Consider the following 12,596-nt stretch of genomic DNA (forward strand, 5'->3'; position numbering starts at 1 on the left):
CTGCTTCCATTAGGGTAGGCAGGAGAGAAAGAACAGGATTTGTTATTCTTGTTTCTGTGGGGAAGAGAGCTGGGCCTCCATGAGGCTGAGTGAGTTGTTTAAAGTCACACAGACGGTAGATAACAGAGTGAGATGAACGACAGGTCTTCCCACCCTTCCCCTGTGTGTTTATTGTCTTGCTTACCGTCATCTGTGCCACTTGAAGTATGGGATAGGGGCAAAAGGGCAAGAGTTGGATCTTTGTTTCTGTTTTTGTTTTTCGAAAAGACTTATGTATTTATTTGAAAGGTGGAGTTACAGAAAGAGATGGTTTAAAGAGAGAGGGAGAGGGAGAGGGAGGTGGGAGAGAGAAAGATTTTCCATTTGCTGCTTCTCTCCCCAAATGGCTGCAGTGGCTGGGACTGGGCCTGGAGAAAGCCAGGAGCCTGGAGCTTCATCACGTTCATGCAGGAGCCTGAACACCTGGGCCATGTTCTTCTGTTTCCCTGGTGCAATAGCAGGGATCTCGATTGGAAGTGGAGCAGCTGGGACTCTAACCAATGCCCAAGAGGGATGCTGAATTTGCAGGCAGCAGATTAACCTGCTGCACCTCAACACTGGCCCCAAGGAATGGATCTGGGGCACTGTTTTAAGAGTTTGAATTGGATGTAAAGCTACAATTAGTATTGTAGCAGGCCCTCCTCAGCTTTAAAACATACAGAAATGTACATTTAGGGTGGACATTTGTTGCAGGGATTGGACAGCTGCATTTCACATTGGAGTGCCTGTTTCAAGTCCTAGCCCCACTTCGGATCTAGCTTCCTGCTCGTGCACACCCTGAGAGGCTGCAGGTGATGGCATGAATATTTGACTCCCAGTCACCACATGGGAGACCCACATTATGTTCTGAGTTCCTGACTTTGGCCTGGCCTGGCCACAGCTGTTGTCAGCATTTATGGAGTAAATCAGTAGATAAGAGAACTCTGTGTCTCAAATAAAATGAAAATAAAAATAAATAAATCAAGGAATGACACAGTTAAAGTGTAGGTGGTTGCGCAGATAGTTGGTAAACTACAGATTGCCATGGACTAACACGGAATCCATAAGCACCCTGACATGACCTAACTTGTTACCTTGGGTATAGAATTCACCTTTGATCAATTTCATTATTGTCTGGTGCATCTTAAAATAATGCACATGCTCACAGAATTGCTTGTATAACAAACGTTAATATTAGGATATTTTATAAATCCCCAAATGCTATAAAAATATGTGATACTGTATTCTATATAGTTCACATAACTTAGAGTTCATTTCAGTTTGCAGACTTATGCTACCTAACATTATAAATTATAAAATGAATGCCAGAGTTACCTGGGTAAGAGAAATCTAATTAATAATTAATGTAGAAAGGAGTTATGTTGATTATCTTCCATTTGTCATTATTGGCTTCATTTATTCATTCAGCAAACATTGGTCTCCTAAAATTGGCTAGGCCTTCTGCTGTATGTTGGGAAAGAAAGATGAGAATGGCACCATGTTAACCCTTCTTTCTCCAGGCAGGAGTATAAATTACTGTGGCTAAGTGCAGTGGTCTAGGATGCAGATGCCTGGTTGAGGGCTGAGTGGTGGGGCTCCCCTTGCCAGTCTTCATTGCTGACGAGAGGCTGTCTGCATCTGCCCAGACAGGGCTTTCTTTCCAGGTGTACAAAAGCATCCTCTAGGCTAGCAGGGTCCTTGGTGTATACAAGAATTATACGGAAGGTGTTTAAATGCTATTGGTAATAAATCACAAATTATTATACAAAACTTAGGGAGGAAATAATGATGTGTTGCAGCAGTGGAATATTAAGAAATTTAGATTAGACATTAACAAATTTTAGTATCATAATAAAGTATGATCCTCTCGTCCCTTGGTGTCCTTGGGGGACTGGTGCCAGGTCTCCCCTCAGAGCGTCTATAGATGCTCAGGTCCTTATATAAAACGGTGTGTTTGCATCTGACCTCTGATGTTCTCTCATGTACTTTAATTATCTCCGGATTGCTTGTAATACCTAATACATGTAAATACCATGTAAACTGTGTTTCATTGTTTAGGGAATAATGACAAGGAAAAAAATTGTCTGGAACACATTCCATAACAATGAAGTTTTTTTTCTTTGAATACTTTCTGTCTGAGGATGGTAGAGTCCACCAATGTGTAACCACATTTTGAAATATGACGGTAGAAGATTGAAGCCAATTTTGAAGTGCCTTGTACATTCTGCTAAGAAGTTGGAACTGATTGGGTTAGATATGTTTTTAAAGACTAGAAAGCACAAAATGTGTTTGAGAACAGAGTGTTTTTGATGACTTTTTTAAGTATTTCAAAGGGTGCTCTATTATGGTATCATAATGTAGAAGAGGATTGTACTCTGAATTTTAAGAGAATATTTCTACACTGCCAATATAATTAAAATATTGTGTTGACTTTTAGTAGCATTTCTAGTAGTAGAAAAAGGTATAGTACATAATATGGGGTAGGTTTTGAGAAGACAGGGAGAGAGATTGATTTAAAACTTTATGAAAAACAAAGGCTAGTTCATTTCATAAGCCAAATTCAGGGAACTTGTGAACTTAGCTTCATTTCGATTTATGGCTTTTTGAGTGAGTAAGTTCTTTTTCTGTTCAAATGTATGGAAACACACACAGGAAGCCCTGCCCAATGCTACAGTATATAGACTTTGGCACAGAATGGGAGCTGTGAGGAACTCCAAGGCGTCTCCTCTTGTGTGTAGTTCCAAGTGAAAAATAAAGGCGACTGTGCCTAATAAGCTGGCTCAACTGAATGCCAAAGAAAATTTGCCTCATGAAATGGAAATTCTGAAAGGGGTTACATAATGTTGAGAAAGAGTAAGTGGGAAGACTTGCAAAACACTTCCAAATGGGGCAAGTGGTTTATTGTAAGAACTCTCCAATCCAGTAATATTCAATTATGCTTGCTAAGATGTGCAGGGTCCTGGAGCTTTAGGACCTTACATAAACCACATGAAGTATTCAGTTTATATTTACGAATGGACTTCAAAAAGTGTGTGGAAAAATGGAATAAAAAATAAGTTGATTTTGATGCAGGTTTTTGTTTCTGAAATCTGTTTACAGTTTTGTTTATATTGTATATCACTTTTTCAGAATTGACATATTAACTTATTTTTTTAAAAAGATTTTATTTATTTGAAAGGCAGAGTTTCAGAGAGGCAGAGGCAGAGGGAGAGACAGAGAGAGATCTTCTATCGAGTGGTTCACTCCCTTGATGGCTGCAATGCCTGGAGCTGGCCTGATCCAAAACCAGGAGCCAGGCGCTTCCTCCTGTTCTCCCATGTGGGTGCAGGGGCCCAAGGACTTGGGCCATCTTCCAGTGCTTCCCAGGCCATAGCAGAGAGCTGGATCAGAGGAGGAGCAGCTGGGACTAGAACCGGCGCCAATATGGGATGCCGTTGCCACAGGCATAGGATTAAACCTACTGTGCCACAGCGCCGGCCCTGGCATATTAAGTTAAAACTTAAAAATTAATTTGGTTTTGGTCAACAGGGAGCTGTCAAAGTTATTTGTGTTTCTGTTCCACACATTTGCTTCAACTGTAAAGACAAAAAATTATTTTTTCAGAAGAACAGCATTCCTTTAAAATCTGGTTGCTAAGAATAAGTGCTCCTATTTGGGTATTTGTGACTTTTCTTTCATTTACTAAGCTACATATAAACCAGTTTTTGCCATTTTCCTCTTTTACATTATTTTATTCTCCCTTTCCCTCCCCCCTCTCTTTGTCTAGGTCTTGCTTATTTGGTACCGGAATCTTGTCCTAGTATCATAGTTGCCGTTCCTCCCTCCGCTCTGTCAGTTCTCTAGTTGTTCATTTACATGGCTGCTAAAGAACAAACAAGAAAACAAAGCACAGAAAAAACATTGCTCCTTGTCATTTTTATTTATGATACTCCACTGATCAAGAGCTTAAAGAACTGTAGAATTAAGAGAATTGTGGGTCTCTCCCCCCCTTTTAGAAGAAATTAAATTTGCTTATTACATTTTTATGTATGCTTTTCTTGCAGGATCAATGTGACTCCAGAAACAAATGGATGAATGAATATCCCTATGAAGAGGAAACCAATAAAGGTTGGTTATTCATACTTAACAGTTGTAATCAAACTATGACTTTGAGATGTAGTTTTGGGCAGTTGTCGTCCTTATCTGAATGGGAGACAGAAGTTGATATTGACACGCGAACATCAATTTATTAAGTATAACTTTTCTTCTTAAACCTTCCTAACAATAGAGACATTCATAAGATGGCAACTCATTTTTTGTAGAAGTGTAACTATCACTATTTTCTAGAAATAAGCTGGTATTTTAAATTGACTTCCAAATGAGTATTACTGAGTGATAAAGCACTTGATCTGTCTGCATGTGGACATAAAACCCGAAGGTGCAGGCTTTGCGGCCCAGGCAGCTGTGGTCTCAGTGCCAGCACTGCGTGGGCGTGGACTGCTCTCAGATGCAGCCCTCTGTGCCCCTGCCGTGCCTGCTTCCATCAGAGAAGAAGGAGCTTTGAGTTCACTGTGGCTTCTCGCAGACGACAGTGTGAGCTGGGGGAGGTGAGACCCCTGTGGGTTTCAACGGTACCCAAATGCTGGGCCTCACTTTATTTGTGGAACTTACTTGAGCTTTTCTTGTACTACAAACTAGATAGAATATTTAAAAATCCAAGGGGATTACATGTGAAACCATCTTCATTTCACAAATAACATTTTTACAGTGAAAAGGGCTGGTACAGAAGCATGTGCCTCCCCTCTCTCCATAGAGCTGCGCGACACCAACAATTTTGTGTTTTCCTTCCCGTATTATGCTTACTACTTTCAAATACTTGTACATCCTGCTGTGTCTTTTTTCTGCCAGCCTCCTTTCACAGCTATAAGTGATTTTCCAGGTTTTATATTCCACTTACAATTGCCCTCTTCCGTCCTTGCTGATAAAATGGCTCATTTCTAGTATTTAGGTCTGCAAAGGCTTCAGAGAGTGAGTCCTGACTGGGAGATGGTGCAAGAGTGACTTCTGGCGTCCTGTTCTTTTTCAGGACCTCAGTGTTGTGTACGTGCATTTGCTTTGGGAGGACTGACTGTACTGTGTACTTACTTGTGTGTGGATCAGTGCTTCTCTGCGGGGAGGAGAAAGAGAAGGGCCAGATGTGTAGTCTCTGTCAGTTCCTGTAGTGTAAATATTCCCTATGTGGCTGTTTTCAGTGGTTTACCTACCGGTTGTAAGATTCCTTTAAGTTGACCAGCTGGCTCTCATGAGCTGCTTTGAGCTTGCTCCAGCACACCACTGATCATTCCATTTAGACAATAAAACTGAAAGAATTTTTAGGTATTTCTTAAGCCTAGTGGCAAAGATCATGAGTTTAAATTGCCTTACCCCATCTGTATATAAGCATGGAAGCATTCTTCAGTTGTTACCATGCAGAATGTATTTAACCTTTCCTTCATGGATGATGTTGCTAAAGCATTACTGTTTTCATTCACTTGTCATTAGCTTTTTATGTTTGAACAGATCAGCGTTAGCTTTGCATGTTTATAAATTTTGGCAGTGTCATTGTTCTGTAACTAATTTTGTGATGACAGCTGAAGATGATTACAGAGAATCATCGTGTTATTACTTACCCTGAGGATAAACTCTGAAAATATTATCGTAGTTGACTTTAATATATGTGGTTCACTCTAAATGATCATAGCTCATAATTCATGAGCTCAAAAGTCTTTGTAGAAGGAGTAATATTTCATTAATATATTTGTCCCATTGGATTATTTTTCTTACTCTGTTTTTTTCTTATTTTTGATCCATAATGTTAAAATACATTAATACTTGTTTTTCAACCTGCGTGGAGTCTACTTCTCTTTTAAGAAAGTCTGGATTAGGAAGAAAGTTGGAGGGTTTGAAAATTTATCTTTTCTGCGTTTCAACTATATTGACAAAGTCAACATTAAGATGACATTTTAAAAATGTCATCAGTGGAAGCAGTGTTACCACAATCTACATAATTGAAAAGGGATTTGAATATGGCTCTTAAAACTGTTCAGCACCTTTTCAGTGCCAGTAGTGATAAAATCTTGCCAAGAGCCACAGCATATCATGCTGTGCCTCTCTGTTTAGGTTCTAAAATTTAAATAGCCTCCTTGGATTTATACAATCCCTGTTGTGTCCATACCAACAGTCTTGTAGGAGTAGCCTTCATCTGGATTCTTTTTAAAAACTCTGTATTTGTGTCAAATTCTTTTACTCAACCCTTAGGTTTGTGGGCTTACTCAGTTACATTGTGCTTGAATTTGTCCCTTTACTGTGTGTCAGTAGAAGACATCAAATATATTCATAAGAGATGCTAGTCATGCATTATTTCCTGTTCTTAGCAACATCAGCATAAAATCTGGTATATGGACTCTTCGGTGTAAGTAAGCAGTTGGTCTCACTGTGAATATAGTGGCTTTTATGTGGACCTGGCTCTCTGCTTTCCTTCCTCGATTTCGCTGCCATTTCAGTGTGTTTACTCAGTGCTTCTCAGCAGCTGGCTTGGAGCAGATGTCCCAGTCACACACCTGCCTGTACATTAGTGCAGCTTATCAGAGTTTACAGGAAAACTTCAGCTTCGCGGGTACCTCTGATGCACGGCTGCTTCACCCTCGCCGCATTAGCAGCTTCTGTTTCTTCATTTGGAAATCAGGGGGCAGTGGCGAACCTTTCTGCGAATGTTTTCACTCCATACAACTAAGGATTTGTTTCAGGGTGATGGACAGGTACAGTGTGTCTACTTTGAATTTCTTTTCCTTGAAGTTCCAAGGCTCACACTTCATGGTGGATAGAAGGATTGTAGTACCTGCGGCCTAGCTTTTCTTCCATTGTGAGTGAGGCAGCCACAGGTGCTCAGAAAGCCACAGTTCAAGTAAATGAAATGCGTCGTCAGCACTGCTCCATTCTGCGTGAATGTGGTGTAGCTGTATGGGCAGTCAACACAGAATCAGAAGAATTCAAATCTTGGCCCTGAAATTGTCTGCATGGTCTTGGACAGTGGCTGCTGCTTTGTGATTTTTAATTGTCTTATCTGGAAAGTTGGGCTACTTACACTGTTCTACCTATTTCAGTAATTGTCATGAGGGAAAAAGAAACTAGGACCTATTTGTGAAAGGATTTCAATCTGTAGAGTTCCGAATGTGTGCATGGAATGGACATTATTTTCATTGCATGAATGAGTTCCTTGACATTGTATGATTTGGTATCACGAAATCAAACATTTCAAGAAATGGAGATGACTCAAAGGTCACTGAGTTACCGTGCACGTCTACTGGCTGTTGGAGCTGGTTGGTTACTTAAGCATTATGTTAAGTACTCCTTGCAATTTCCTATTTCGTTTTGCCTTCATAGATTATAGGTAAAATTCTGCCTTTTTGTGAGGCAAATCATTGACTTTGATAATGGTGCAAACTAGTAGATACATAAAAGAATTTCTTAAAATATCCAAGTTAGATTACTCTTCTGCAAAGTCACTTCAGCTTAGGATACTCATTTTTCTTACCTGGAAGATGAGAACAAAATGATATAAATGGATTTGAGAGAGATTATGGAATCATTGAAGCAGAATAGTCGAAATACCTTCATTATTCGAAGAGATGATGTATTGCTCATGTTAAAAACATTAAGATATGCACAACCACCCCCACCTTCCCACATCACACCATTTATACAGTTGGTGAATGTTATTTGTAGCACCTCTGTGTGCCTCTGTGCAAGCAGGGACAGTTTTATAAGAATAGGGTCATATTCTTTGTATTTCTAATGAAGAGTTTTACTTTTTTCTGTTACTTCCAGTGTAATGGAATTAAGGAATGTGTTAATGTCAGATTAATGTCATTTTACCAAAATGATGATATTAAGAGATAAGAGTACATGGCTGGTGTTGTGGTGTAACAGGTAAAGCCATCACCTGCAATGCTGGCATCCCATGTGGGTGCCATGTCCCAGCTGCTCCACTTCTGATCCGGATCCTTGCTAATGGCTAGAGAAAAGCAGCAGAAGATGGCTCAAGTGTTTAGGTTCTTGTTACACACCTGGGAGACCTGGGTGAAGTTCCTGGCTCCTGGCTTTGGCCTGGGCCGGCGCTGGCCATTGTGAACTAGTCAGTGGAAGATCTCTCTGTCCCTTTCTCTCTCTCTGCCTTTTAAATAAATAAATCTTAGGAAAGGTGAGAAAGAAGGTGTTGTGTATGTGTGTGTTTTCTCAACAAGGCGATTTCTTCAGAAGGCTGCCTAGCCATCTCTAAACTGAGACAGCGCTCTGGGTGGGCGGTCTGCACAGTATTTTACTTTTTTTTTATTAAAAAATTTTTTAAGGTGAACAGATTTCATGTGTTTCACATAACAAGTTCAGAAGCATGAAAAAATGCTCGGGGTCATTAACCATCAGGGAAATGCAAATAAAAACCACAATAGGTTTTACTTCACCGCAGTTAGAATGACTCTAATACAGAAATCAACAAACAACAAATGCTGGTGAGGATGTGGGAAAAATGTACCCTAATCCACTGTTGGTGGGAATGCAAACTGGTAGAGCCACTGTGGAAGACAGTGTGGAGATACCTCAGAAATCTGAATATAGGCCTGTCATATGACTCAACCATCCCACACCTGGGAATTTACCCAAATGAATGAGTTATCTGTACCCCCATGTTTATTGCAGCTCATTTCACAGTAGCTAAGATATGGAATCAACCCAGATGTCCATCATCTGATGACTGCATAAAGAAAACGTGGTATATATACACTATGGAGTACTACTTAGCCATAAAAAAGAATGAGATCCTTTCTTTGGCAGTAAAATGGACACAACTGAAAACCATTATACTTGGTGAAATAAGCCTTTCCCAAAAAGACACATGCCATGTTTTTCCAGATCTTTGGTAATAGCACAAAAAAATGTAATGCGTATGAGCCAAATTGACACTTTGAGATTCCATGATTGTCTTCAGCCCTTGTGTCCACTGTTGAGGAACAGCTGTTCCTTCTGTTTGTTGAAGACTTAGTACAGCATTACTCTTATGAGTATACAATAAACTGAAAGTAGGTCACTGTGAAAAGTAAAAGAATAAAGAAAGGAGGGAAGATGGGAGCGTGGTTGTGGGAGGGAGGGTGGGGTGGGAAAAAAGGTTTTGTGTTCTAGCAGTTCTTTGTTTATATTTAACTTGAGACAGAATCTTTAGGCTTTCTGCTGTGAAAGCTGGGAGAATGAATGGCATTTCTTTCTAATTGCCTTTTCTTTTATTCTTTCTTAAAAATTCAGGTGATTAACATTTATATTCTCATTGTAGCTGTTGCTATCAAAGCCATTTAGTATTTATTGTATTTCCCTCAGAAATAAGAAAATCTGGCTTTGCTAGTCTGTGGTATTTGTTATCACTTTGAAGCCTGAAGCAAATTGGTCTTTCTACCTATTCTTGTTTTGCTTTTTGGTCCAGGGTGTCCATGGGTTTCTTTCTTATTTACCTAAAAATTCAGTAACTTCATCAATTATGGCTTGGATTTTACTCTTCGAGATGATTATTTTTTTGCTTGGGTCATTCCTTTCACATCTGAGAAGCAGAAACTGCTTTTATGGTGGGGTGTTTTAAAAATTATATTTAAAGTACACTTACTATTTTTTGGAAGCTCTGAAAATTGTGTTTTTGCCTTGGTTTTCCATGTCCATGGTCTTCATCTTCTTTCCCTTCATGTGCTTTCCCACTGAACAATTTTTCTTACTGTGTTTTTAGCCAAATTTTTTATTTTTTCCTAAAGTGATTTTTTATGTACTATTTTCATAGCTTTGTCAACTTATTTTCCTCTCCTATGTATCTTCTCTTTTATTATTTAAACCCTTGAACTTCTTTCTGAACCTACACTTGTACCTCTTCCTTGAACTTTTCTTTTGCAAGAAAGATTGTTCTAACTTTTTTCTTATTTTTGGAGTCTGAAGACTTCCGAATTCCAAATCTTTTGGCTTGGCTAATTCCTCCTGAGATGTTTGCTCTTTGCTGGCCTTCGCTAGCATTGCTCTCTTGCTTTTGATATCTGCTGCTTTCATGCACAGTGCTCCCATGGCCTCTCCTGATTGTTACCCAGCATTAAGTGGGGCCAGTGTTTGCCAAAGTACTGGGTGAGCAGAGGCACTGATGGTTTGCTTAGGAGATAGAGAAGTCTAAATCTTTGATTAGAGCTTGTTGCTTTGAATGAGATCTAAATCAAGATGCTATTTCTGAAATCTCCCGTTTCCATTCTATGGAAATCCCTTTCAGAAAAGGGCTCCTGTTTCCCTTTCTCTGCCTCATCCAGTCAAACCAACCCCCCTCCCCCATCCCCTGTTGACACTGGTGCTGGCTAGCCTCTGTGAATTGCCATGTTTCGTGTTGCTGTGTTTGCTCCCTTAGCATCACTCTCTCTGCTTTCTGAGATATTGATCTGTGTCCACTTGATTATGCCAGATGCCTGATCTAATCAGAGGGTCATTGGATAGGCCGTTCATAGCTGTGCTTTTTACTTTTAGGAAATTCTGTGTTTTGTTCAAGATCTGAGCAGGTGTGTGTCAGCTCCCAGTGGCCTACCAGATTTCATGGTATCTGATAGTTACACTTGGGCAGTTAAAGTGTGCGAATGGTACTGTTTTTCTTTTACGAAAAATGGAGTTTCCCCCCTCTGTTTTGTAGATTTGTTTTAGACGCTTTCAGGGTTTTTTTTTAAAGGAGTGGTATAAAAATGCCTTTACATGGCCACTTTGAATAAGTGATCTTTAAAAAATGTGATGTATTCATTTGAGAGACAGAGAGTACGCTAACACCCACCTGCAACAGGTTCACCACCTAGATGCCCACAATGGTCCAAGTTGGGCTGAGCCGAAGCTAGAGCCAGGAATTCAGTCTGTCTCCGAGGAACCCAATAATTTAAGCCATCACTGCTGGCCTCCTAGGTTGGCATTAACAGGAATCTAGAGTCTGGAGTCAGATGTGGGAGTACAACTAAGGTATCCCATATATGATGTGGGTGGACTAGCTGCCGTAGACTGAATGCAACTCCACTAAGTGACATTTTAAACTCATTTATAGGATACGGGCTTTAATGATTTAAAAACATGGCTCTGGGGCCAGCACTGTGGCCCAATGGCTTAAAGCTGCAGCTGCAGTGCTGGCATCCCATTTGGGCGCCGGTTCAAGTCCTGGCTTCTCCTCTTCCGATCCAGCTTTCTGCAATGGCCTGGGTGGCCCAAGTCCTTGGGACCCTGCACCCATGTGGGAGAACCGGAAGAAGCTTCTGGCTTTGGATTGGCACAGATCCGGCCGTTATAGCCAGTTGGGGAGTGAACTAGCAGATGGAAGATCTCTCTCTCTCTCTCTCTCTCTCTCTCTCTCTCTCTCTCCCTCTCTGCCTCTCTGCTTCTCCTTCTCTCTGTATAACTCTTTGAAATAAATAAATCATTTTTTTTTTTTTAACATGGCTCTGTACTCACACTGCTGGTTTCGGTCCTGGTTCTGTTGGTGCTTCACCTTGTTTCTGTATCTTAGTTACCCCATCCGATAGGGGATGATGATAATAATAATTCTGACTCCATAAAATTGTGGTGAAGGTTACATGAGAAAAAATTACCAAAGCATGCATTTTGCTTAATAGGTACTAGCAGTTGTTTAAATAGCCATTTTTAAAAAAATTATTTTATGCCATGTTAGTTTTGTTTGGAATGTAGTCAGCTTGACTTTAGTATTTGTATATCTTTGCTCTTTTAGCACCACTTTAGCCTTTGGCTAATATTTGGATTTTTTTCCCCTTCTTTTACTAAAGAATAATACTTGGCTGTGCCAAGTGTTCTGTTTTTATACTAGTTTCCAGTTGTTTCACTCTGTATTGACAAGTAGTACCTGTATCTGGTCCTCTCTTGGAATAAAATTCTGGAAGGCACCGAGTATGCTGTGGTAGGTGGCACGCACATTGTTGGTTCCTTCATGAGATATTGACAACTCCTATCCTGTAGTGAGATTAAATTCAGCAGCCCTCTGTGTAACACTTACTGTTTGTCAGACACTGGGCTGCACACACTAATTATATTTAGACCCTGCCCTCAAGGCTTCAGCATTTTAGGGACAGGCAAATGAGTTACTCCACGTTGATGTGATTAGTGCTGTAGTCTATTTAATAAAGCCTAGGGAGTCAGGGTGTGAGCTATGGAAGACCTCCGATATGAAGTTGCATTGGAGTCAGGCTTTGAGTGATGGTGTGACATTGACTGCAAGAAATGGGAGCAGCTAAGAACAGTTAAAATCTTTGGCCTAAACAAAAATTATTAGTAAACACAGAGGTATATTTTCTTTAGCTACAAAAGTACTTTACAAAATTACCTCTTGAAGTTAAGGATAAACTGTATGGCTTATCCTTAAAAAAGTGCAAAAGTTTCTCCTGGAATATGTTAAGGCTCATTTATGTGTCCAAATGATCCCCTCCTCCCTGTCTGTCTCTGTCCCTGTCTCCCTCTCTACCCCTTTTCCTGTTCACACATTTTCATTCTCTGGCCAGTTGATTATCGTG

At 40.2% G+C, this 12,596-nt stretch overlaps 1 protein-coding gene across 9 annotated transcripts in view; it reads left to right on the forward strand.

Moving 5' to 3' along the window:
- Window positions 1-12,596, forward strand: part of KLF12 (KLF transcription factor 12) — a 519,070-nt gene that overhangs the window by 168,099 nt on the left and 338,375 nt on the right. For all 9 annotated transcript variants that reach the window (XM_070048724.1, XM_070048722.1, XM_070048719.1 and 6 more), the window contains one exon: window positions 4,062-4,125. In XM_070048724.1, the coding sequence (XP_069904825.1) occupies window positions 4,093-4,125 (33 nt within the window). In that variant the 5' untranslated portion in view covers window positions 4,062-4,092. The remainder of the gene's footprint in view (window positions 1-4,061; window positions 4,126-12,596) is intronic.

Source organism: Oryctolagus cuniculus, chromosome 9 (genome assembly GCF_964237555.1).
Source record: "Oryctolagus cuniculus chromosome 9, mOryCun1.1, whole genome shotgun sequence".
In the NCBI taxonomy this organism is placed as follows: Eukaryota; Metazoa; Chordata; class Mammalia; order Lagomorpha; family Leporidae; genus Oryctolagus; species Oryctolagus cuniculus.